Here is a 26,593-nt window from a genome sequence, read left to right as displayed (position 1 = left end):
GTATTTTTTAATCTAACGCAGTTATTATTATTAAATGTTCTATAATTTTAAAAATGGATGTGACATGTATCTTGTTTATATATCTAATGAAAATAACTGTGTAGTATTTGAGAAGCGAATTTTAGTATAGCGGATAAACACATATTGTGATGTAAAAGGTGGATGATTACATCGCTACTCCACAAATTTGGGTCCTTTTTATTAAAAATTATAAATGAAAATTTGGTAGAAATGACTAAACATAGTTATAAAAATTTGCAAACATAAGTTTAACTCAACAGATAAAACATCTTGCTACTTTTTTTGAGGTTGAGAAAAATTTAATCTCCCACCCATCTCACATTTGTTATACTAAAAAAATAGTTTTAAAAGTTTACATTTATTAGTGTAATTAAGAAAACGTGGTCCTCTTAATTTATTATTACATAGATGTAGCTATGTACCATAATTAGGTGTGCCAAACTATTAAATTATCAATGAAGATTGATTCATTAGTGACAAGTCAACTAGTAAATTTTGGTTGGTTTAACAATAATGATCTTTTCTAACCTCCATGCAAAGCTGGTCTCCATCCGTAATGGGTGGAGGTTGAATCTTTCGATCTTATGAAAACTTTTAGTTCGTGAGGAATAGGTTATAAATGAATTTCAAATATTTATCAATGAACTCGAAGATCAATAAAGGCGAAGTTTCGACGAGAGCTTTCTCTTGACTCCATGCATTATTGCCTATAGGCTATAAACTTGCATGTCACGTTCGGAGAAACAGATGTTTGCAAATCAGGTGAGAAAACCACCTACTGTTGGGTCGATAGTGCCGTCACCAAAATGCACTCTTCCTATAATTTATTTCCCTTTACTGTTTTTTTTTTCCGCACTACAAAAACAATGATCTTTCTCCCTTAAAAAGGAAGAGAATAATTACCGAAAGAAAAAAAAATCTCGACTCAATCATCCATGGATTCATCGAAAATTTAATAAAACATCAGAAAATAGCTGATAACTGAGCTCAGCTGAAGATTTCGATTTCTAATTTATAAATTCCAATATAGTTTCTTTACACATTCAGAGTCAACACATGGGTTAGTCAGGAAAGACATGGAAGCATTTGATTCCTCATATTGACTGTCAATTCACACCTCATCAATACAAGTACAAGCACATCTAATGACAACTTTCCCCAATTTCAAATATACATCCTATGCCTACAAAAAGAAATGCAGAAAAGTGACAATTCAAGTGGAAAACCATACATACAGCCATGAGTCCCAACTTCCCCAAAACCAAGCTTGGATTTCACTCTTCCACGACCAATCCTTGTTTGGGCGCGCTCGCTGATCCTTCCCTGTACCGAGCGCCTTGCTTCTCAAAGTTTGGGTTTGTGACTGGTTCGGGTTTCTCAGTTTTGTTGCTGAATTCTTTTCCTCCTCTTGTTTCAACGCTGAGATAGTCAGTCAAAACCTTTTTGACACCGAATCCGCGTTGGGGAATCTTGGTGCCGGAAAAGAATGGTGACCTTTCTCCCTTGGCCGGGCTGGCTCCAGGTGAAAAGCTTGGAGTGGCAAAGGGTGTTTTATAAGGAGTGCCAGAGATGGGCACTGAGAAATGCAATGGGCTGTTCTTGTGAGAAATCACACCAAGTTTGGAAATTGACGAGAGTTGATCAGAATGCTTTGTGAGATCATCCACGTAAAGCAGATCATCGATACGTGCCACGACATTGAATGCTAGACTCTCCAGAACTCGGGAGTAGCTCTCTAAGATGGATTTTCCAACGTCCTAAACCAGAAAACAAGTGTTATGTTATCTACTTGAGTTATTGTTGGTTAATTGAGTGGAAATTCTAATGGCTGAAAGAGTTCTTGAGTAGGGGCGAACCTTATTATATTGGATTTTGCTCATGTCAAGGGTTGTCTGTGGAAGACCAGGAAATCGTTGCTTTAAGCAAAGTAATAGAGTCTCTGCTCTCTCTGCAAGCAACTCCCTTTTCTCCGAGTCGACCATCAGCTCCTTGACCATTTCCCACGATGATTTTGAACTGTGTTTGGTGGAGTTAGTGGCAGGTTTTGAGTTTATTCTTTTCTGCCATACGTAGATTGAAGCCTCGACCCGGTTAACGATCTCTGTAGCTTGATGTTCAGAGGACATTTCAAGGCAGTCAAGTAGACATTCAGGAGAAAACTGATCCGAGGAAATATATCGATATATAAGATCTCCCAAACAGGCTCTTCCATTCTGACACGCAGGATCAGAGATAAGAAAATCACATTGCTTTAGATATCAGAATCACAACAATTTATGTGTCTTGTACCTTTGGTAAGGCTTCGAGATATGGTTCGGGAATATCCAGATCAGCCAGAGTAGTATTGTTAATTGCCATTGCAGCTTTCAGTATTTGGTTTGTGCTCTCGCGCTTGTGTTGCAATTGCCTTCTTGAATCTTCATGGAGACCACCAGGAGGAACTCGAGGCACGGGAAGCCACCATTTTTCTTCTTGCCGTTGTAGTGCTCCACGGAAGGAGGAAGACCCATCAGTCTCATGGGCCAGTATCCCTTGATCAACATACCAGAACTCACAATCTTCAAAACTATCTAATATTTCCTGCAAAAAGTTAATTTGACCAAATTCAGAACACATCTAAAAGCTGTTGTAACACAGAGAAAATGAATGTTGGTGATTCATACAAGAAGCATGTTGTCCAGTTTACGTAGGGCGGGAAGATTTACATAAAGATCAGAGCGCGGTCTGCACGTCATAACCTGAAAGATCATAGAAACCCCATCAGAAAATTGATGCTTTTACAAATGCATAACCATAAAAATTCTCCCATTTCACATTCTGGATGAAGGTCTCTTCCTACAAGAGAAGCAAAAATCCAACTCTAACAGAGACCAAAGAGAGGATTGATTACTGAAGCTTTTGGGCCGTGTCTATACAGATTTTGCTCACAATATCAAACAAATTAAAGTTTCAATTGTTACTTACACGCACACATATATACACTATACAACACTAAAATGTCTATATATGTATATATTTACATAATATTCTTCACAGTATCCAAACTTCATCCTACGACAAAAGATGATGAAAGCCAAGATCAAGGAAACAGGTAATTCAAACCAGGTAGGCAGGCACAAGCTGCATATGTACAGAACAAACGCCATAGAGTGCAAGTTCAAAATTCATTCGGTACCTCGAGCTTGCTTCCATCAGGAAACGTTTGCCAAGTAGGCGTCAGCTCGACGATCTGATCACTAACACAAAGAAGCCAATCCATCTCCCTTCGCCACATTACTTTCTTCTCTCGTGGAAGGGGTTCTAATCTCCACAGCTGCCCAAACAGAGTGGCTATACCAAAACAATGGGAAAGGAATAAATATTAGACAATTAAAGCGGAAGCAAAGCCAATCCTAGATAGAATTCAAATAATGAATGAAAAAGAGACAAAGCATCATACCACAAAGATTTGTAATGGCATTAGATATAGCCAATGCTGTACAAACCCCATTTCCACAGCCTGACATATCTTCTCCAAGCAGCAGTTTGGAAAACCTTTCCTTCATCATCTCAATCTCTATACCCCAGACATTGCAAACAAATTAATACAGTTTTTAGGGAGAATCCCCACAAAAGGAAAGAGGGTCTGAATTACCTGATGATGAGGATACTTTCTTCTCCAGCTTCCTATTGTCAACATGGTTTTTTCCTCCTTTATCAGCACCATTGGAATTGGGTACCTCAGGTTTTCGAGTGGGCCAACTCATTGAAGATGGGGAAGATGAGTCATCAGAGCCACTGTGGCTGTGCTCCTCAAGCCCTGTGGTTTCTGATGTAAGAAAATCAGAGCTCGAGCTGCTCTCACGCCCATGTTCCTCAATCAAATGGCCAAGCGTCTCATTCTCAGGCACAATGTGGCCAATGCCCTCGCTCTTATCAGCCACACTCTCCTCCATCATAATTTCCCCTCCTCAATCACAACCATAGCACAAATCAAAGCAAACCCACTTCGATTCCACCCACAAGAAGCCTTCTCAAGCGAAACCCCTCTGCAAATTAAGCTCAAAACACAAATTCCAAAGGAGATTCCAACACCCAGAAAGCTAAAACGGAGAAAATGCGGGGTCGAAATGATTTGGAGCCACTCTCTGAAGGGTCGATTTCGAATCGAACTGGGGTGGCTTCTCTTTCTCCTCGTAACATAAACGCTTTATCCAAAAAGTTTCATCTAAAATCAACCATGCGTAATAGTGAAAAGGGTATGAATAAACGGTTAAATGAAAGAAAGAAAGAAAGAAAGAAAGAAATAAAGAAGTGGATGAATTTAAATGGAGGTGGTGGTCATGATTACTGACTCGATGAAACGCATGAAGGGAGAGAGACAAGGAGAGGCGCTCTCCGCCATTAATATTTATGAGAGCTCGCCACAGCATCCATGGTCCCCAAACTTTAAGCAGACACTAAGATGGCGGTGACGCTGTGTGTGTCTCTTAACACTGTGGCTTTGCTTTCCTTAAACGAGGGTTCTTGAACGATAGATGTAATGCAGTGATTAAAAAAACTTTTGGGGTTTGAAAATTATAATAAAATAAGTGCCATGGAAATCGTGAAAGAGGAGGGAAGGAGATACCATTTTATCACTGCAAAAAAACATGAGCTTTGGATCCTCTTTAAGGTATTTTTATTTTTATTATTATTTTTTTAATTATTGATTTTAAAAGGGAAAATTTTACTTACAGATCATCTGAAAATTTATGTTTGATGTGTAGTATTTCAAAATTATATATATATATATTTTTTCTTTCAAGATTGGAGTCTTTCTAATAAAATAATAATCTAGGCCTAACATATGAATATTAAACATGGTTAGTGTTACATTAAACTTGATAACATCAATTATTTCTAAATAAAAAAAAAACTTGATAACATCAACAAGTTTAAAATTTTAAAATTTTAAAAATTAAAGACAGATAAAGTTTGAAAACCATAACCATATTACAAAAAAAAAAAAATAAAGAAAAAAAAGCCTGAAAATCAAGAAAAGAATTAAGTTAAAATCTTAAATACAAAGCAACACAATCATTTGGTGAGTGTTCTAGATATCAAGCAAAACCCAAAAAGAGAAAAGAAATGGAAATAAAAAAAGGTTGTTGCTGTTGTTGTTGGAGTTGGAATATTGAAGCCTAGTTATTTTAAAAACAAAGGAGGGACTATTTTCAAATTTTGTTCATTTTAATTCTTTCATTTTCATTTTCATCTCATTTATTTCAATTATAATTTTAGAGCCACATCTCACTCACTAAATTAATTGAAATGTAGTCATGGTAAATAACAACTGAATTAGTCCATTTTTAAAAGTACATTATACATAGATAAAAACAGACGTTTTAAAAATAGAAAAACTAAGTGAACAAAAATTGAATGCTTTGAAAGTATCAGAACTAAAATGGACAAAGTCAAAACGAAAACCAAAATAAGTTTTCAAACTTTTTTTTCCTTCTAACATTAGTTTGGTACACTTGTTATTTATTTATTTATTTATTTTTGGTGGTAACTTTCCTTGGAAGGCTTGTTTGGCTAGAAAAAAAATGAAGTCCCCATAACCAGATTTGATTTCAATCTCTCATTTGGATCATTTTGCCGGTTGTTCCAACTGAAAGGCGTAACTTTCACAGCCTTTTCTTCTCCAACGGCTATCACTTGTTTTTGTGTTGTTTTGTTTGGTTGATTTTTTACTCCAAATTCAAAGCTCCACAAGAGGGAAAAACCAAACAATGCCTTATCTTCTTCCTCAAGCTACTTCCCCTCTTTATTTAATATGCTCTCTTCAAACTTCCTACTTGCTTTTGCTTTTATTAATTCTTTGCTTTTGATTTCTTCATTATGTTCTTCTCTCCATCCTTCATCAAATTCGAAATTCATATGTGCAGTACAACGTTCTGTTGGGACAATTCAACTCACAAAGATTAGTCGATGTAAAAAATCCTTAAAAAATTTTGAATTAGGTCATTCATAATTTCTATTAAAAAGTTTGTGAGTTTATTGGTCTATTTAGAGTGATATTGCACATTATTGATTTTAAGAACAAAAATTTTATAGCAATTAATAATTATTAAATTCTGTTCAATAGCATGCTTTCAATACAAAGTAAATGATTAAGTTTGTCTAATTATTATCATATCTCATAGATTTAATTATTTAATTAGTAATTTATAACTACACCAACAAAATAAGATACTTTTGGTGTCATATTTTATTTTTTGTAACTTAATATTTAATTGTATGAGATTCAGCAATCATTAAAATGTATATATTTATAAAAATAAAAACAACTGCTATTAAGCAATTATAATCTTAAAATGCACCATTTCTATGTATAGACTATAGAGTGTTGATTTTTTTTTCTTTTTTTTTTCTGAGACAAATATATTTTGCTGTATACAGTGTTGATTTATTATTATTTTTTTTTTTGAGACGACAGTGTTGATTTATTTTGCTGTATATTTAAGATAGTTTTTCAAATAATAATAAGTATTTTTTCATTCCCCAGTTTAAATAATAATCAGTTATCAGATAGTTTTCATTAAATATCATTTTTCATAGCCCAACACTTTGTATCAAAATAGCCATAAATGAGACGGGATAATAAAATAAAATCTCCTTTACTTAAAGGAATCAGAATGAAAAAGAATCAAAATGAAAATCAATCGAAATGTTCGCAACACTGACTAATCGAAATATAGAAGTTTACGTAGACGACATACTGGTCAAGAGTCGACAAACCAATCAACATGAGGTAGTATTGGTCGAACTGTCAAAGTTTTAAAGAAAATACAAAATCAAGCTAAATTAAAGCAAGTGTCCGTTTGGGCCACCTCAATAAAGTTTCTTAGATTCATGGTGCATCAACGAGGATCAAAGCGAATCCTATAATAAAAATTCGAGTCGTGTAGAGATGGATTTGCCTAAAAACTTAAAACAACTACAAAGGAAGAATAACTACACTTGACAGATTTGTAAGTCGTGCGACTGATAAATGTCTCCCTTTTTTTAAAACCTTGAGAAAGAAGAGAAAATTTGAATGGATCGAAGAGTGTAAACTCGCCTTCAAACAACTAAAGAATAACCTCAGTTCAACGCCACTTCTCTCAAAGCTTGTCCTTGGCAACAAACACTATCTCTACCTTAATTAGCTTGCTATGTTTGAAACTACCGTGAGTTTAGAATTAGTGAACAAAGAGAACGACCATCAATCTCCTATTAAGTTCACAAGCAACGGACGTGGTAGATGCAGAGACCAGATACCCACAAGTTGAGAAATTGGCACTAGCACTTATCACCTCACCCCGAAGGCCGTTACATCTCTACTTCCAAGCACATATAGAATGTTCCCTGTGGTGCTTTTACTACATACACTGGTTCGGTATTGCCGTTTTTTATCTCGTTTCTAGTTAGGTTAGATTTCAACTTTTGATAATTGAGTACTCGTTTCTACAATAGTTTAGCAGTTATCTTTTTATTAATAAAAAAAAAACTCCTCAAGTGGTCGCTAAGTAAGAGGAAACTATTCGACAAATCGACAAGATTAATTAACGATAAAATTAATTAAGAAACTCGAAAGAGTATAAAATTGAAAGTAGGTAAACAAGCTAAATCAGACAGTGAAACTAGTGGTATGGATAACCAATGGCAAATGAGCCCAAATAGGTCAAAATCCAAAGGTACTGAAAAAGCAAGCGAGCAAGCCCAACCAGTTAAAATTGAAAGCAAACAGACATGCTTCCAATATGAAACCAAAGAGTATAAAATTATCTGGTTAGTGGATACTAAGAGACTTGATTAAAAGCAAATGATATCAAATCTAGCTAGGGATGCTCCATAAAAATGAACGGCTCATGAACAATCGAGTCTTCGAAAACCAAACAATAAGTACTCCCAATATAGAAGTCTAGCATTTTATCTAAGCTTGTTATATTCTATTTTGAGAGTGTGGCCTACTATTATGGGAAGACGAAGCTAGACCCGATAGGCAAACAACATCGCAAGTCCAAGGCCCAACCAGATCCCGACCGATTGAGTATTGGAGGTCGGCAGGCTAGCACTCGTGCCTGATTTTTGTACTGCATTGATAAGCCCAATGATGGGACAACTCCTATTCTCTTGTACCATCCAGCCCGTGCCCGTGCTTGATTTTTGTGCTCCACCGATAAGCCGAATGATGACCCAACTCCTATTTTCTTTGTATCATCCAACCCGTGATTGTGCTGTCACCCAGGCTCAATCTATTTGAAAAGAGAAGATATCCTGTCAACCCTAGGGTTCCGACATTTACAAATAGAGAAAGAAACCTCAAAATCAAGGTACTCGACAAAAACCCTACCTATTGCTAAGCTTAAATTCACATAAAACCTCGATTTTTCTAACTTAAGCATCGAAGTGTGTAACTAACACCACACCGGTGTGTAACCTTTCTGTTTTGCAAGTTTGTCGAATATTTTTTATTCTTGAAGATTGGTACAAATTATAACTGTAGTTGTAAATACATTAATCACAATTTTTTAAAATTGTCATGTTCTCCTCTTTCTTGATGTCTTAATAGATGACAATTAGATAACTGTATCAATTATGTTAATGACAATTTTTAACCGTCATTGAAGACCGAATTTCTACTGATGCATTAGTCTTAATTTATGCTCCTATCCCACATTAATTATTTTAATTAATTGTTATGAATTTGGTTGGTAAACATATTTTTTTGCATATTAATCTCTAGAATAATCATTGAGTAAGACATTCTTTTAATACTTTGATAATGGGTAAGAATTTATTGTAGTTCTAATTAGTTGTTAAAAATTGTATTAATTAGGTTATTGATGGTTTATGTCAAAAAAAAAAGTTATTGATGGTACCACACTGTTTTTTTTTTTTTAATTTGACAAATGTAGAGATGAAGATCAAATCGTTGAAAAATGTGAGATTCTAATTAAGCATGTCTCTCGACGAGTAGTTAATATAGCTCAACAATAATTGACATATACCTCTAATCAAGAAGTTTTGAGTTCACTCGGATAATTGTATAGAATTATTTCCTATATAAACAACTCACCTCACCGTTACTCCAAAAAAAAACCAGAAAAGAAATTTTGGTGAGAGAGAAATGGCGGAAGAAATACAGGTGTTTGGCGCATGGGCTAGTCCGTTCAGTCGCAGAGTGGAGCTGGCTCTGAAACTCAAAGCGGTGGAATACCAATACATTGAGGAAGATTTAACCAAAAAGAGTGATTTGCTACTGAAATACAACCCACTTCAGAAGAAGGTACCTGTGCTCGTCCACCATGGAAAGCCCATCGCAGATTCTCTTGTCATTCTCGAATACATTGAAGAAAACTGGAAACCCAATTATCCCATCTTCCCCAAAGATCGCCATGAAAGAGCTCTTGCCAGGTTCTGGGTTAAGTATATCGATCACAAGGTAACACAATCTTAAATTTTTAAAACCATTTGCTTGTTATGTACATACAATCACTTTCGCTTTTGATTATTGAATTTGATACACAAATTAGAAAGATAATTCTCAAGTTAAATTATAAGGGTGTCTTTGGGGTCACGGTAGAATTAGCGATTCTAGAAAAGAGATTTAAGTATAATTTAGTTTTCAAAAATAACCATACAAGTGATATCTAAAAAAAATGACATGTCAAAATCACCCTCGAATACACCTTAAATCTTGTGTTAAATTTTAAAAAGTTTCCAAATAATAGGTTACTCAGCCTTCAATTTTGTGAATGATACCTTGTTGATAAATGTTAAAATAGGCTAAATAGGCTGATGGTATACATATTTTGGTATGATATTGTCTATTTTGGGTATAAATCGTCTGTGATTTTACTCAAAAAATCTTATCATACCAACGGAGTTTTCCCGTCTTTTTCTAAATAGTCGGGAAAAATAAAGCATATTTTCCTCGACCTTCTCGATTGTTATGAAAAATGTCGTGAAAAGTCAATTTTTCTTGATGGAGTCGGGAAAGATCACTCCGGACTATTTTTAAGGTTTTTTCGACATTTTGTAGTGTCAAGAAAACATTAATTTTTATACCTCTTTCAATAGACGTTGTACTAGTAGGAAAAACTAGGGGAAATTGAGGTTTTTGACCCCACCAATAGTTCAAATTGGATAAATGAAAAACAAAAGTTACTAGACCACTGCAAATGGAAAAAGAAAAACAAAAGGTCAAAATTTTTGTCCAAATTTGAAGGAAGAATAATTCTTCCATAAAAATAGTCTAATTTTTTCTCTAAATTTTTACCAACTCGCGGAGTGACATAAAATTATAAGCTCATCATAAACAATTTCCACGACATTCAATTCACCTATCCAAAAGCAACTGAATATTTTAGATTTTCAGGTTGGTGTTGCGTCAGTGAGAGCTGCTCGGAGTGGAGGAGAAGAGAGAGAGAAGGCTGTAGAAACAGTGCAGGAGGCTTTGGGAGCACTGGAGAAGGAGCTCAAAAGCAAGAGGTTCTTCGGAGGACACAAAATTGGGTTGGTGGACATTGCTGGCATCTATGTAGCTTGCTGGCTTCCTGCCTTTGAACAAGGACTTGGGTTTCAGATTCTGAGCACCCAAAAGTTTCCAAAACTGATCAAATGGACTGAAGAGCTTACCAATCACAGTGTGGTGAAGCAGATTCTGCCTCCAAAACATCAGCTTGCTGCTTATCTCCAAACTCGTTTTGGAACCAATAATCTGGCTTCCAAGCTGTGAGTAATTAAGGTAAATATGGTAAATATGTATGCTTTCTCAATCAAACTTGTTTGGGTCTATTATGCTTGGATAAGGAATAAATTTAATTGGAACTGTCATATTTCAGTAATTAGAAATGTTTAAAAGTAAAAGCTGTTTCGCAAGACATTTCTGGCGAAGGGAAATTCGAATTTAATAAAGATGTATTTGTATTGATGTATAAGTTTTACCATCTCTAATATGTGATGTCCAAATCCCAAATGATTGAGTATATATGAATGGAAGAAATTCTTTATATATAACCCCACCTGAAAGACAATTTTCCACATAAAATAGTCAATGGCTTCCAAAGACGAGCACATTTTAAATTATTACACTAGTAATTTGATGTCGTATTGGCTTACGACACAGATCAGCTCCACAAAAGTTACAAATTATATATAAAATAATTAATCCTTCTGCTATAAAAAGAATGAACAAGCAAGACCCAGATCGGCAGAGACTGAGAGAGCTGTGGAATGGGTGAAAAAGTGGTAGTTTTTGGTGCATGGTTCAGCCCTTTCAGCAGCCGAGTGGAATTGGCTCTGAAACTGAAGGGCATTCAATATGATTACGTTGAAGAAGATATATACAAGAAGAAGAGCGATCTGATCCTCAAATTCAACCCTGTTTACAAGAAGGTCCCTGCCTTCGTCCATGGCGGAAAATCCATTGCAGAGTCCATTGTTATTCTTTAGTACATTGAAGAGACTTGGACCCAAAACCCCCTTCTGCCTCACCATCCTTATCATAAAGCTCTCGCGCTCTTCTGGGCCAAGTTCATAGATGACAAGGTATATATATATATATATTCTATCACTCCGTTAATTTCGCATTTTAGGTTTACTTTTTTCACGTGGGGAGTTAAAATCACTTTAAATTGATTTTTACAGTATTGGTGATTTTGAAAAATTAATCATACTTAAATCTTTTTTTTTAAATCATTCATTCTATTGTCACTCTCAAACACACTCAAAAAGTTTTCGCTGCATTGGTAAGAGGCCGGAGAAGCGAGGGGAAGGCGAGAGAAGAGGTGGAAGCAGAGGCACGCGAGGCCTTAAAAGCGCTTGATGATGAGCTGAAAGGGAAGAGGTTCTTTGGGGGAGAGAGGCTGGGATTTGTGGACATTGTTGCAAACTTCATAGCGTATTGGAGTCCAGCCATGGAAGAAGCTTTGGGTTTTGATGTGTTAACCAGTGAGCTGCAGAAGCTTCCAAATCTACGCCGATGGTGCCACGAGTTTGTGGAACACAGCCTTGTCAAACAGACTCTGCCTCCCAAACCTGACCTCCTTGCCTTCTTCTCATCTCAGTTTGGAACCAATGTTGCTTCCAAATGAAGATGGTTACATGGTTGTGAAACAGATCTATGGATATGAAATCTTGTATATGTTGTCCCTTCTGATTTAAAAAGATTTTAATAAACTTTTCAACTTGCAAGAGTAAGTTTATTTGGTGTTTATAATTTTAAAAATTATCGGTTATTTATTTATTATTAGACTTTTCCAATCAACTCTCAATGACTTTATTTTTGATTTCACCAAAATATCATGAATCATTTTCCTTCTTTGCCTAATGTGTGTCTTATTTTCATTCATTATTGCAACTCCAACAATATCGTGGGATGATTTCCACCAAGTTTATAGACATTTTGGTGGTGTAAGCAATAAACCAACGAAATCATGGCAAAGGCCTATTATAATCATAAACTTTCCGTTATTGATAGATTTATGCCTTAGGTGGACAATAGTATCATTTTATCGTGGAAATATGAAAAAAGAAATGTTACCTTAATCTCTAGACTTAGTTGTAGCTTATCAATGAAAACAAAAACAAAAAATTGAAGGAAAAGAAAGTTATAAAGTCTTGGAAATTAATCATAAATATATCTATAGTGTGATCGATGATAGAAGATATATAAGTCAAGTCAGCAATATCAACTCATTAAAGTTTCTATTAAAAAGTTTTTATTCGAAATCAAGTGACTATCGATATGAAATTGAACCTTAAAAATATTTTATTTCTTGGTGAATTTCTCGTCCATATTTATTGCACTGCAAAATAATCGGGATGGATGGACTGTCTATTCATTTCCAAGCGAAAACTAGGTGTGATTTGGGGGTATATTTCAAACTCATGGGCCTAGTTCGATAAAAAATTGACATCTAATATATTTTCTCAAAAGAAAATCTTAAAAAGTCTAAAAGTAGTATTACTAACCAAGCCCATGATGTCAATTTCCTATTGGAACACCACATGTACTGCTAGAAATATTGGTCTTTAAAAAAATATTCACGACGGCCAATTTGACAATGCCCACGGCTTACATATCGGCTTACGACACCAAAACCTCCACCTCAAGAAACTTGGAAAAAAAAAAAAAAACTCCAAGTTTTGACCTTTCCTTCACAAATCACACATAATTCTGCTCCCTATATAATTACCACCACACATCACACCATTCCATTCACATACAAACACACACTCACAAATTTGCAGAGCAAAATTAGAAATAATAAATGGCGGAAGAACTGCAAGTGTTTGGTTTCTGGACAAGTCCTTTTAGTCGCAGAGTGGAGCTGGCTCTCAAACTCAAAGCCTTGGAATATGAATATGTTGAAGAAGATATATGGAACAAGAGCGATTTGCTTGTAAAATACAACCCAATTTACAAGAAGGTGCCTGTGCTCGTCCACCATGGAAAGCCCATCGCAGAGTCTCTTGTCATCCTCGAATACATTGAAGAAAATTGGAAGGCCAACCCCATCTTCCCCCACCATCCCCATCAAAGAGCTCTCGCCAGGTTCTGGGCTAAGTATATTGATGACAAGGTAACACCCTACCGTCCAATTTAATCTATACTTATAAGTAGGGTAAATTTAATCTTTCATCAATACTTGTAACAGATTGTGCCTGCTATACTAAAAGTTGCTCGAAGCAAAGTAGAAGAAAGAGAGAAGGCCGTGGAGGAAGCGAGCGAGGCATGTGAAGCCCTAGAGAAAGAGCTTGAAAGCAAGAAGTTGTTTGGAGGAGACAGGATTGGGTTGGTGGACATTGTTGGCATTGTGGTAGCCTACTGGGTTCCTGCCATTGAAGAAGGTGTAGGGTTTGAGTTGCTGACAAGCCACAAGTTTCCAAACATAACCAAATGGAGTGAAGAGCTGTTGAACCACAGCGTGGTGAAGGAGACTTTGCCTCCAAGAGCAGAGCTTGTTGCCTATTTGCAAGCTGTTTTTGGAGCCAACTAGAAAGATGGTTTTGTTTTTTGTTTTTCTCTACTTTTTCTTTTTCCCTTGGATTATTGAAACTAGCTATTAATCTATCATGTTTGGATTTATTGTTTAACTTTATTGGAAGTTTTTTTTTTCTTTTCCATGTACTTTAATTATGTGTAGATTCAATAAAGTGGAAGTCCTCTGGAATAAAGTTTTAGCATTTCTTTACTATATGATAGATGCATCATTGTTTTTTCAGGAGAATAATATGAGGGTATAGTGGGGACAAATACAAATGGTGAGCAAGATCTAGAGTTGAGTATAAGATGCATGCCAACAATGAGACGTGAAAGAATGTTACTTTATACTTTAACGAATTAAATTATTCTTAAATTGGCACATTGATAGTTTTGTATAGTTATTAATATTAATAAAAAAGAAGTATTTTTATTATCCTATCACAGTTATTAAGCCCCAACCTTGGAGCAAACCAAAAATTTGGTTCAAACATGAACCCAACCCAACCGCTAGACTGAGTTTGAGTTGGGTTGTTTGATTGTTTGGGTTAATTTTTTCGAATTATGAAGTTACTGACAGTAGCTGTGGTATTTTCGAATAATTTGCTGAATATCCGAATATTCAGCAATAATCTCCTATGCATAGTTAGACAATATGGTTGATCACGAACAGGAAAGCGTCCACCATTCGTAGAACCGTTCCTGTAACACACCTATGATATGATCAAGTAAAGCAGTCATTGACAACTTACGCGCGTGCTTGAATAGGACACTCATGGACTTAGCGATATTAGTAGTCATCTGTGTGTATCTCAAGTCAATTTGGAAACAACGAGTCCAATGTTCCTTGCCAATGTCGTCCAGATATTCCCTCACACCTGGATATATGCACCAAGTTCGGCCCATATGATGTTGAAATAAGACTCCCCACATGCCTTCGTGGCCTTATAAAATAGTGGCTCAATCGCTTCGTTTTTAAATTTTGTCATCATGTTCATATTAATATGATGTGTACAGAAGCAATGAAAAAGAGGAAATACCTTTTCAACTGCCTTACAAATGGTTGCATGTGGATAAGAAACGAAAACCAAATTATTGACTTCGTCGAGACCACTTCCTATTTGAGTCATTAATCATATCCATGATGCTATAGTCTCACTGCCGACAATCACAATTGCAACCGGGTAAATCTAGTTATTTGCATCCACTGCAGCAGCAAGTAATAATACCCCTTTGAACTTCCCCATCAGTGGCCCCGTCAACGACCAACATTGGCCGAATGCAACCCAGAAAACCTCTAATCGATTGGCCAAAGGCCATAAAAACAAATTTAAAATATTTTGCATCTTCCAGCTCCAATTAAAAAATAGTACATAGGTTCATGATTTTCAAGGCTTCCCCATAAGCTAGTAATAGCCCATACGATGATGTTGGGTCCCCTCTTATAATTCGAAGTACTTCTTCACTTGATCGCTCAATGAGCAATCAAGTTTGGGATAAAAATAGGTGAAATTGTTGGGAACACGATTTAAAAACACAAGGAAAATTGAATTTAGAAAACCAACCCCCTTACCACTGTTTAGTTCTAAAAAGATGAATTACATCTACTAAATGTAACAGTCGCATTATCACTCATTTTATGCAAACTGGTTCAACTCATATTCCATACTGCTTTTGGTTTGTTTAGAAGTTTAGGCTAGTATTTACATATGTCTATGAAATACTAGAATCATAAATTAAACAAACTCCAACTTACATTTAAGGGTAAGAGAGGTCATATCTAGGATCTTATTTTAATTATTATTTCTAAGTAACTTCTTGTTTTACTTTGACGAAATCCGTTTGACTCAAACCTTTTCAGAATTAAATTCAAACTAATGTGATTTAACAAGTGACCAACAGAAAAATCAACTTGATAAATTATATCAATCAAGATAAGCAAAAAGAGCGTAATACGTTGTGCTTATTGATAGACGTAATTTAAAACGAGATGAACTAAATCATTCGTAGGAGGGTTGAAAAAGTAATCTAGCTACTCATGTAAAAAAAAAAAAAATGACAGTACAAGAAAAATTAACAAAAGGATGCATTTTCATTAAAATTTGAAAAGAAATACAAAATTAGAACAAATTGAATTGCATTAAAATAAACAAATAACAATTACAAAAATACTTTAAAAAGTAAACAAAAATTCAATGTTGTAGAGAAAACAAAAGGTTGATAAAAACTTAGAGAGGAAGAATAAAAAAGATGAAAGTGTCTTAAACTCTCTTGGAGGCTTCAATTTATAGGCTCGGGGATACCATTTGTTCAGGAATTTATGGGAAGTTGGTAATTAATTTTGTTGGAGAGATCTTAGAATGTTACACCAAATTTTGGATCAATTGCTTGGTCAAAATAAGTTATTATGCACCGTTTGACAATCTGGGCAAGGTATGCGTCTTGCACACTTTGGAGCAAGATCTTTCAACAAAAATATGGCTGGCGCATTTTGACAATAAACTAGGAATTTGGGAGTTGTTATGCGTCTGGCGACATTTTGGTCACTAATATTCGATTTTTCCTACAAAACAAACATATTTACATCAATTAACTTGCATACGCCTATATCTAAGTGCCCAAGTCTTTAATCACAAAATACGCACATTTCCGCTAAGTTATATGCATGATCATACACTTTTCATCCTAAATACCCCTCAAATAAGCATGCCAACATATATACTTTTTGGCCTTTAATCCAGGCTTATTAATCGCTATGCTTTGTCATAACTCAAACTGACACCATAATCCTTCCGCGTGTCTTGTATGATGTCATTCGGTCTATATATGTGAAAAACATATGTGAACTTTGATTGGACAAGATGTCTGACTACCCAACTCTTGGCATATCTATGATCCTGTTTCAAAACTCCACAATTGCACTTATGGACAACAGAGTATTTTTTTAATCTTGAACAGATTGCATTCCTTCAACTTTGTAGCTCAAAGTCTCCACGTGCAACTAGTATATCAATGCACCACAATATATATAGTTTCGACGTCGACTTTTTTACTCAAACTTAGAGAGGAAGTATACATTTACTCAAAACTAAAAATTCATCTGCATTGCAAGTAAATGCATTTTCAAAATCAACTTCTTCTCCGTATCAAATATTTCGTCCTCCTTAACATCGTTAGTCCTAGAAGGTCATACAATGACTCGCAATTTCTCAACCTCAAGCTGTCCGATGAGACTATTACATATCGTTTGCCGCACCGCTTCTTCATCTCTACTAATCTCAGTGTTTACTTGTTACATATCAGGTTCTTCATCAAGGGCATCGTCATCGTTCCCATATTCTACTTCATCGTCTATTTCTTTCTAACTCTCTCAACGGATCACATGATTCATCACTTTCATCATCCACCTTTTCGTTATCATTCCATTCTCCCACTGCATCCCAATCAGATACTTTGTCATCTCTCAGATTACATGGAACAACATCTTAACTTAATGGTGTTGGCATTGTTATATCATGACCTATATACCTGTAGGAGGGGTGTGGGGGTTGGGAAGAAGAAGGGTTCAATGATGGGAAGGAAATGAGGGTATAGGAAATGTGGGTCTCGGAACTGAGGGTCTTTGAAATGGGGAAATACAAGTCGTGGGCACAGGAATAGAGGATCCGTGTTGGCATATATAATATGGAAAATAACGCATGTACATTCTATTCCCATGTACCTACTTTGGCACGGTAAATATGTATACCGACGACTCAGATACATATTCACCAGTTTTAAAAAAACTCAGGTCATTGTCATCAGTTATCTCCATTACACAAACTTTGGTTTTAAAATGATATACACGTTTAATTATAATATCAAACCGTAGAGGGTTTATATTACTCAATCTATACACGTGACCTAGAAATTCTTCGTATGTGGTTGTAGTATCCACTATCAATCATCTCGTACGACCACCGACATAATCCTTTTCACTATCATTTCATTCTCCACCGAATGTTATAAAAACACTATGCATGCAAATAGAATAATGATAAAACTATGTGAGATAAGAGCAAATAAAAAAAATACGAGAGGTGTTTGGAAACCTTGAACATTGAAGAAAGAAAAAGAAAAAAAAGGATAAAACTAAAAAAAAAGTTTAAAAAAAATCTCTAACAAACTCGGACCAATTTTGGTTTGGGATTAGTCCGGGACATGTCCTGGACAAATCTTAGTTCTGGATTAGTCTGAGACATGTCCCAAACCAAAATTGCACTGGGATTGAAGAACAGGGTCCGGGATTGCATGAAAATTGCACTGGGATTGAAGAACGTTCAATCTCGGTGCAATTTTCATGCAATCCCGGACCCTGTATAGATCTAGAACAATGAATGAACATTGTTTCTTTTTTAAATAAATACGGTCATTCTGATATAAGATAGATAGGAATAAATGCAAATACGTCAAAAATGTGAAATGTTTCAAATAAATTTAGCAATTTTAAAGTAAAATGTTGTAAGTTGTAACACATACCTAACTTTTCACAAGTGAAAATGTGGAGACAATGATCAAACACATAGAGAACAATATTTGTTGGGGAGGAATTAAAAAACTTCAATGGTGTTTTGGAGTTGCAAAACATATGTAAAACATGGGTAATTGAGGGTTCATAGAGTTAGGTGAATAGTTAGGTGAAAATTTATTATATCATAAATGTTTATTTATTAACTACGAGGACAAATTCGTCTTTTCACAATGTTAAAAAATTAAAGGGATTAAAATAAGAGGAAATTGGGATTTTTTACTCTCCTCCTCAATTCCCTCCACCAATCTCTCACCTTAAACCTCACCCTCTCTTAAATTTGAATGTAATATGAAAAAAAAAACTTTTTAATTTAAATAATCGATTATGAATCTAAAAAATCTAACTTTTAAAATTTAAAAATCAATTACAAATTGAAAGAAAAAGGGAAAAATCTATTAAAAAATTGGAATATTAAATATTTAATCGTTTAATACGTAAAATCGAATTCGATATAAATACCCAGATTTAATTATAAAAAATTCAAAATTTCATGAATGGATGGCCCAACTGACGACATAAGCACTCTCCTAGAAGAGGTCAACCGCAACATCTACTTACGGCAGGCGCCAATGACGGGAGTGGCGGTAGAGGAGTGGCAAGGGGAGGCTTCGAGTGGTGAATTTTGATGGAGGGATGTCACTAGTAGAAAGTCGATCTTCAATGACAGTTAAAATCTGTTATTAACATAATTCATGACAATTATCTAATTGTCATCTATTAAGGCATCAAGAAAGATGAGGAGATGACAAATGTGAAAAATTATCATCAATGCATTTACAACTACAGTTATACTTTGTCATGAATAGATTTTCCATCACAATTAATAAATGTCACGGAAAATCATTTAATTACAATTTATAAGTGTCATTAAAACAATCAAATATTTTTATTCTCCTGTCAATAAAGACCTAAAGACGACAATTTATAAATGTCTCAAATTATTTTGTGATGACTGTTTTATAATTGTCATGAACTAGTATTTAACGACAGTTCAAGATTGACATGAATTTTTTTTAACGACTGATTACAAACGTCAAGAAAAACTTAACAACAACTATTTATAGTGATAGATAGTTTTAACAGTCAATATTGTCAATTTTAACTATCACAAAAAATTTTATAATGACAACTTAAAAATGTCATGCAACATTAAATAATGACATTCATTATATGTCACGAAAAGTTTACCACGACAATTTAAAACTATCATGATATACTTAATAATGTCAACTTTCGTGTTTTAGAAATGTCAATATAAGGCCTTCAATCACATTTTTTAATTGTCACAAAACAGTTGAATGTTTTTTTTTTCGTCACAAAACCTATAAAGTGTATATATATAGTAAATTAGTACACCAACCCACTTGCAAATATAAAGTGTATACATATAGTAAATTATATATACATCGACAAAGGTTTTATATATACATGGCTCAACAGTCATTTTTTAAATATTCCAAGTACCTACCCGTCATAGTTCTCCAGGCTCTTCTTGGAAGACCTAAGTAATGGACCTAAGTAATGGAAAAAAACCTCAAATATTTCACAATAGTATCTGCGAAAGGTCAAAACTACAACAAATGTAGCTAACATATTACTATTATATGTTGTTAGAATTCATACCGTGTAAACGTGAAAGGTCAAACTACAAAATGTAGCTAACATATTACAGAAAACTTAGGCAAGAATTTACTGAAAAAAAAAATTCAAAACTAAGATTTAATTAATAGATTTCTATCTAAAATTCAAGATTTTATGTTATTAAAAAATTTAAAGGATTATGAACTTAACTAGTTTCAATTTAAATCTAAATTAATTCCTAAGCATTCTATTAAGTTGACTTTCATTCCAATAAAAAAAATCCAAGTTATAATTTAAATTTATGCAAGGGAGGGTTGATAAGAAATAAATATATATTATTTATTTTAAATTGAAATTATAATTAAATTAATTAATGGTGGTAAAGGGTAAAATTTTGTAAAGATATAATAATACAGGTTTGATAAAATAATTTAAATCCATCGGGCTCAAACTCGACCGAAGAGAGGAAGGGCACAATTACGAAGGATAAGCTTACCACTATACCAAAAACACATTTTCTACTTGTTTGATGGAGTATTCGGGAAAACCATTAAGCATAAACATATACTCGATGCGACCAAACAATCCCGAAATAATTAATATCATTAACAAAGCGGTAATTTTTCCGACAGAAATGAAACGCGCTCAAAATCATTTGTGACACTTTTTGTATGTCATAGATTCTCAAGATTGTCTAGGTAATTGTCATGGAATACTTGAATTTTTTTTATTTTTCATGACAATTATAAAATGTCATGAAGAAAGAAAATTTTCGTAAGTAGCCATTGTTTCCCACCAAATACACGCCTTTATCTTTTCGTGACATTTTTTCACTGTCATAAAACTTGAAAAATCTGAAAAGTTCCATTTTTTCCGGCCAAAAATGCGCCTCAATCATTTATGACAGGTTTTTTTTTCCTCCCAACTTTTTTACTGTTCACAACTATCATAGAAGCCCATGTTTCTACTAGTGTTGGGGGTCGAGTCTAGATTGAAATTTCGAAACTGTTGTTTAGAGCGTCATGTTGTAGTGCACAAATTAAAAACAGAAATGGAATGGTGTGAATGTCGACGTGAGATAGTACAAGTGTGTCATGTTGAGAGAAAATAAAAAACATCAACTATGTTTTGGAGTTGCAAAACATATGTAAAACATGAATAATTGACGGTTTGAAAATAAAATATCAACTGTACTGTTTTGGAGTTTTAAAACATGAGTAATTGACGGTTTGAAATTTTTCTTTTTCTTAGTACAACATGTTAAGGAGGGGATTCAAACTCACAACTTCTTGGTTGGATGCATATGTCAATTACCACTAAGTTATACTCGCTTGGCAACCGTTTGAAATTTAGAGTTGGATGAATAGTTAGGTAAAGATTTATTATACCATAAAAGGTTTATTTATTACCACGAGGACAAATTCATCTTTTCACAATATTAAGAAATTCAAGGGATAAAAAATAAGGATAGGTGGGATCACAAAAAAAGGTTTGGATTCGTAGAAGGAATCATAAATCTGATTTCATTTATGGGAGGGCTCACGACACCAACACCTCCACCTCAAGAAACTTAGGAAAAAAATTGGAGAAAAAAAAAACACTTCAAGTTTTGACCTTTCCTTCACAAATGACACATAACTGTGCTCCCTATATAACCGCCACACATCACCACCAATCCATTATTCACATACAAACACAATACACTCACAAATTTGCAGAGAAAATTAGAAATAATAAATGGCGGAAGAACTGCAAGTGTTTGGTTTCTGGACAAGTCCTTTTAGTCGCAGAGTGGAGCTGGCTCTCAAACTCAAAGCCTTGGAATATGAATATGTTGAGGAAGATTTATGGAACAAGAGCGATTTGCTTGTAAAATACAACCCAATTTACAAGAAGGTGCCTGTGCTCGTCCACCATGGAAAGCCCATCGCAGAGTCTCTTGTGATCCTCGAATACATTGAAGAAAATTGGAAGGCCAACCCCATCTTCCCCCACCATCCCCATCAAAGAGCTCTCGCCAGGTTCTGGGCTAAGTATATTGATGACAAGGTAACACCCTACCGTCCAATTTAATCTATACTTATAAGTAGGGTAAATTTAATCTTTCATCAATACTTGTAACAGATTGTGCCTGCTATACTAAAAGTTGCTAGAAGCAAAGTAGAAGAAAGAGAGAAGGCCGTGGAGGAAGCGAGCGAGGCATGTGAAGCCCTAGAGAAAGAGCTTGAAAGCAAGAAGTTGTTTGGAGGAGACAGGATTGGGTTGGTGGACATTGTTGGCATTGTGGTAGCCTACTGGGTTCCTGCCATTGAAGAAGGTGTAGGGTTTGAGTTGCTGACAAGCCACAAGTTTCCAAACATAACCAAATGGAGTGAAGAGCTGTTGAACCACAGCGTGGTGAAGGAGACTTTGCCTCCAAGAGCAGAGCTTGTTGCCTATTTGCAAGCTGTTTTTGGAGCCAACTAGAAAGATGGTTTTGTTTTTTGTTTTTCTCTACTTTTTCTTTTTCCCTTGGATTATTGAAACTAGCTATTAATCTATCATGTTTGGATTTATTGTTTAACTTTATTGGAAGTTTTTTTTTTCTTTTCCATGTACTTTAATTATGTGTAGATTCAATAAAGTGGAAGTCCTCTGGAATAAAGTTTTAGCATTTCTTTACAGTATGATAGATGCATCATTGTTTTTTTTTTTTTTCAAGATTTATTCTTTGATTTCTCCTCTAGGTATTCTCTAATTCAATTTTTATTATATAAAATTTCCACATCATAGTGGCTAGGATTAGACATGGGTTTGGATAATTCGGTAATTTATGGATCAATTCAAGAGTAGGAGTTAGTTGATACTCCTATCCCAAATGATTTGAGGGTATAGTGCACAGAAATGCAAATGGTGAGTAAGTTCGCGGTAATTTGTTGTTACTTTATACTTTTAACCGATTAAATTATTTTTAAATTGGCGCATGGATGGTTTTGTACCGTTATTAATATTAATAAAAAGGTATTTTTATTATCATATTACAGTTGATTCATACCCCAATTTTTTCAAAACTCAGATCAAACAAAAAATTTGGTTATGCAAACATGGACCCAACCGGCCAACCGTTAGACTTTGAGTTTGAGTTGGTTGTTTCATTGTTTGGGTTGATTTTTTCGAATTATGAATTTATCAACAGTAGCTATTTCGCTTTTTTTTTTTTTTCAATCTATAAAAGCTATAAATCTTGAAGAAAAAAAATCAAAGTCTTTAGCTGGAAGTTGACTTAGAAACTGTGGTGTTTTTCGAATAATTTGGGTTTCCAATATTGAATTGTATTCGTGGACCGTCGCCATCGCTTACGACGCCATCAGAAATTTCAACACTAGAATTCGCAATATAAATTAAATTAGAAGGACCCACCAGAGCCATAAATTGAAAAACTCACAATCAATTCAACATTTAGCAGAGTAAGAAATGAAAAATGGCTGAAGAACTGCAAGTGTTTGGTTTCTGGACCAGTCCTTTTAGTCGCAGAGTGGAGCTGGCTCTCAAGCTCAAAGCCTTGGAATATGAATATGTTGAAGAAGATTAAGGAACAAGAGCGATTTGCTTGTAAAATACAACCCAATTTACAAGAAAGTGCCTGTGCTCCTCCACCATGGAAAACCCATCGCAGAGTCTCTTGTAATCCTCGAATACATCGAAGATACCTGGAAATCCAACCCCATGTTCCCCCAACATCCCCATGGAACAGCTCTTGCCAGGTTCTGGGCTAAGTACATAGATGACAAGGTAAGTTTTCTCTTTTCTGGGCTTCCTTTTTCTCATTCAGAGTGTACAAAAGTTAGAAAAAGTAGTTGATTTGCTGCATCGTTTTTCAAATTTCAGGTTGTGCCGGCAGTACTGAAAGCTGCTTTTAGTAAAGGAGAGGGAAAGGAGAAGGCTGTAGAACAAGTGTGGGAGACTTTGGAGCCACTGGAGAAGGAGATTGATGGGAAGAGGTTTTTTGGAGGAGACAGAATTGGGTTTGTGGACATTGTGGGCATTTTTGTAGGCTACTGGGTTCCTGCTATTGAAGAAAGTTTTGGGATTGAGCTGCTAAGAAGTGACAAATTTCCAAAACTAAGCAAATGGGTTCAAGAGCTTGTGAACCACAGCCTCGTGAAGGAGGTTCTGCCTCCAAAACTTCAACTAATTGCCTATATGCAAGCTGTTCACCCACCCAACTAGATATTGTTTTCTTTTCATATCTTAGAAATAAGATGAGCTTGAAAGAGGAGAGCAAATAATTCTCTCCCTCCTAATTTGTGTAGGTATAAAATTTTAAGTTTGTACTTTGGATTGAGAACTGAATTAAGAAAGAACGTTTTTCGATGTATAGTTAAAGATATTGTTTATACATAGAACTAGATAGAGTCAAACCTGATTAAAGTATGATAGGTGAAATAGATGAGTAACTTAGTAAGAAATGACCTACATAAGATAGACAAGTCTATAAGTTTGAACTTCATAGAGAGTTCGATAACTAATGTTGAAGTGAGGCTCTCTAGTTGAAAAACCGACCGAAGGTCATTTCCGGTGGTTCGTAGGTCGGACATGTCAGGTGTCATGGCTTGGAGTTAGTCAAAGATCGTGCCAACAGAATACCTTTTCATTGCACTCTGTGATTAAGAATGTAACGTTAGACCTATCCAAGGTGGACTTTGCTAATCCACTCGTTCCTTTATTCTTCACGTGGTAGTATAATTCTCTCCTAGTCGAGAGAAGTTTAATTATAAAAAAGTTTAGAGGATGGAGTAGTCAAACATGATGGCCAGATTAAATAACTTTTAATTAAAAAGGTTTGACCACTTACACAGAGGCTTACGACAACCATAACCTCCACTCCAAGAAATTGAACATTTCAAGCATTATTATACTAATCCTTTCTCCTCTCATAAGGAGCCAGCAGCCCAATACTCCCAAGTCCCAAGCTTTTTTTTTTTTTCTTCTTCTTTGCAGAGAAATTAATTTGAAAGAAATGGGTGAAGAAGTGCAGGTGTTTGGTTTCTGGGAAAGTGCGTACAGTCGCAGAGTGGAGTTGGCTCTCAAACTCAAAGCCGTGGAGTACCAATACATTGAGGAAGATTTGCCACACAACAAGAGCGATTTGCTTCTCAGATACAACCCAATTTACAAGAAAGTCCCTGTTCTCCTCCACCATGGAAAACCCATCGCAGAGTCTCTTGTCATCCTCCAATACATCGAAGATACTTGGAAGGCCAACCCCATGTTGCCTCAACACCCCCATCAACGAGCTCTCGCCAGGTTCTGGGCTAAGTACATCGATGACAAGGTAACGCTAGGAACGAGTCTTTTAAGATTCCGTTGGATATTGTTTCCATTTCTTGTTTTTAAATTTACTACGCAATCTAAACCTTTTCAAATTGTACGTAAGTTTTGGAAAGAATAAAAACAAGTTTTTTTTTCTTTTTTTTTTCTATTTCCAATTTGTTTTCTGATCATACTTGAATTCATAGATGTTAGGATCATGCAACAAAAACAACAAACATGGATATCATTCTATTAGGAATGCCAAGTGTAGGGACAATGGAAAGAAAGTTGAAAAGTCTGATATCCCATTTGATAATGATTCCATTTTTGTTTGTATCATTAATTTTTAGGTTGTGGGTGCGGTGGTGAAAGCTGCTGTAAGCAAAGGAGAGGAGAGAGAGAAGGCAGTAGAGGAAGCGAGGGAGGCGTTGGAAGAACTTGAGAAAGAGCTTAAAAGCAAGAAATTCTTTGGAGGACACAATATTGGGTTTGTGGACATTGTTGGCACCATCGTAGCCCACTGGGTTCCAGCCATTGAACAAAGTTTTGGGTTTGAGGTCCTCAAAGCTCACAACTTTCCAAATCTAACCAAATGGAGTGAAGAACTTGCAAACCACAGCCTGGTGAAGCAGGTTCTGCCCCCACAACATGAAATTGTTGCCTTCATGGAATCAGCTTGGTCAAATTAGAACAGGTTCATGCCTTCTTCTGTCTAATAGCTTCTTTACAATTTAATAGGTACTTAAACTTTCAATTTTTGTGTCATGTTCGGTAAGTGTTCTAATGGACTGTTAAATTTTTTATTTCATGTCTAATAGTTTCTTATTCTATCCAAAAGTATTATGAATTCGCGGACACATTATATCCTATCATTAGACTAATATTTGATCTACAACTGCTTGCTCACCGTTTGACTTAAGACACCAGTAACCTTCACTCATATTACAAAGATATATGACACACAAAGAAAGGGAAGAAGTATACTTAAGTTGTCGGCAGGTAAACCTTTCCGACAGTATTTTTATTAAACTTATAAAATTATAGCGTCGATGTCGATTTTTGGACAAGTTTGACCTAAGTTTCACGTAGGTGCCACAAATACCTTCGTCTCTGGGCGCTTGATTGCTCTTGAC

General features: G+C 35.2%; 7 protein-coding genes across 7 annotated transcripts; 6 read left to right on the top strand and 1 right to left on the bottom strand.

Moving 5' to 3' along the window:
- Nucleotides 1–992: 992 nt before the first annotated feature.
- LOC111019452 (rop guanine nucleotide exchange factor 7) lies at nt 993–4,616 on the bottom strand. Its single transcript, XM_022295846.2, has 7 exons — nt 3,656–4,616; nt 3,461–3,577; nt 3,197–3,351; nt 2,685–2,759; nt 2,311–2,601; nt 1,878–2,234; nt 993–1,778 (listed from the first exon to the last, which is right to left on the bottom strand). The coding sequence occupies exons 1-7, from the start codon at nt 3,957–3,959 to the stop codon at nt 1,296–1,298; spliced, it is 1,782 nt and encodes a 593-aa protein (XP_022151538.1). The 5' UTR covers nt 3,960–4,616; the 3' UTR covers nt 993–1,295.
- A 4,521-nt stretch (nt 4,617–9,137) lies between these two features.
- On the top strand, nt 9,138–10,963 carry LOC111019456 (putative glutathione S-transferase). Its single transcript, XM_022295849.2, has 2 exons — nt 9,138–9,472; nt 10,409–10,963. The coding sequence occupies exons 1-2, from the start codon at nt 9,158–9,160 to the stop codon at nt 10,766–10,768; spliced, it is 675 nt and encodes a 224-aa protein (XP_022151541.1). The 5' UTR covers nt 9,138–9,157; the 3' UTR covers nt 10,769–10,963.
- Nucleotides 10,964–11,048: 85 nt separating this feature from the next.
- Nucleotides 11,049–12,289, top strand: LOC111019471 (glutathione S-transferase U8). The gene is given in 2 exon segments (XM_088126494.1): nt 11,049–11,577; nt 11,763–12,289. Coding segments are annotated over 2 exon segments (675 nt in total). The 5' UTR covers nt 11,049–11,265; the 3' UTR covers nt 12,126–12,289.
- Nucleotides 12,290–13,241: 952 nt separating this feature from the next.
- LOC148213311 (putative glutathione S-transferase) lies at nt 13,242–14,233 on the top strand. Its single transcript, XM_088122788.1, has 2 exons — nt 13,242–13,616; nt 13,692–14,233. Exons 1-2 carry the CDS (start codon nt 13,305–13,307, stop codon nt 14,031–14,033), a joined length of 654 nt encoding a protein of 217 aa, XP_087978914.1. The 5' UTR covers nt 13,242–13,304; the 3' UTR covers nt 14,034–14,233.
- A 7,509-nt stretch (nt 14,234–21,742) lies between these two features.
- Nucleotides 21,743–22,831, top strand: LOC111019459 (putative glutathione S-transferase). Its single transcript, XM_022295853.2, has 2 exons — nt 21,743–22,217; nt 22,293–22,831. The coding sequence occupies exons 1-2, from the start codon at nt 21,906–21,908 to the stop codon at nt 22,632–22,634; spliced, it is 654 nt and encodes a 217-aa protein (XP_022151545.2). The 5' UTR covers nt 21,743–21,905; the 3' UTR covers nt 22,635–22,831.
- A 768-nt stretch (nt 22,832–23,599) lies between these two features.
- LOC111019458 (putative glutathione S-transferase) lies at nt 23,600–25,288 on the top strand. The gene is given in 4 exon segments (XM_088121197.1): nt 23,600–23,734; nt 23,737–23,939; nt 24,036–24,317; nt 25,149–25,288. Coding segments are annotated over 4 exon segments (600 nt in total). The 5' UTR covers nt 23,600–23,628; the 3' UTR covers nt 25,158–25,288.
- Nucleotides 25,168–26,317, top strand: LOC148213310 (putative glutathione S-transferase). The gene is made up of 2 exons (XM_088121188.1): nt 25,168–25,482; nt 25,811–26,317. The coding sequence occupies exons 1-2, from the start codon at nt 25,168–25,170 to the stop codon at nt 26,147–26,149; spliced, it is 654 nt and encodes a 217-aa protein (XP_087977314.1). The 3' UTR covers nt 26,150–26,317.
- The last annotated feature ends 276 nt before the right edge of the window (nt 26,318–26,593 follow it).

The sequence above is a fragment of the Momordica charantia genome, assembly GCF_013281855.1.
Source record: "Momordica charantia cultivar OHB3-1 chromosome 1 unlocalized genomic scaffold, Mcharantia_2.0 BLBB01000001.1, whole genome shotgun sequence".
Classification (NCBI taxonomy): Eukaryota; Viridiplantae; Streptophyta; class Magnoliopsida; order Cucurbitales; family Cucurbitaceae; genus Momordica; species Momordica charantia.
This window is presented reverse-complemented; position numbering and strand designations above follow the sequence as displayed.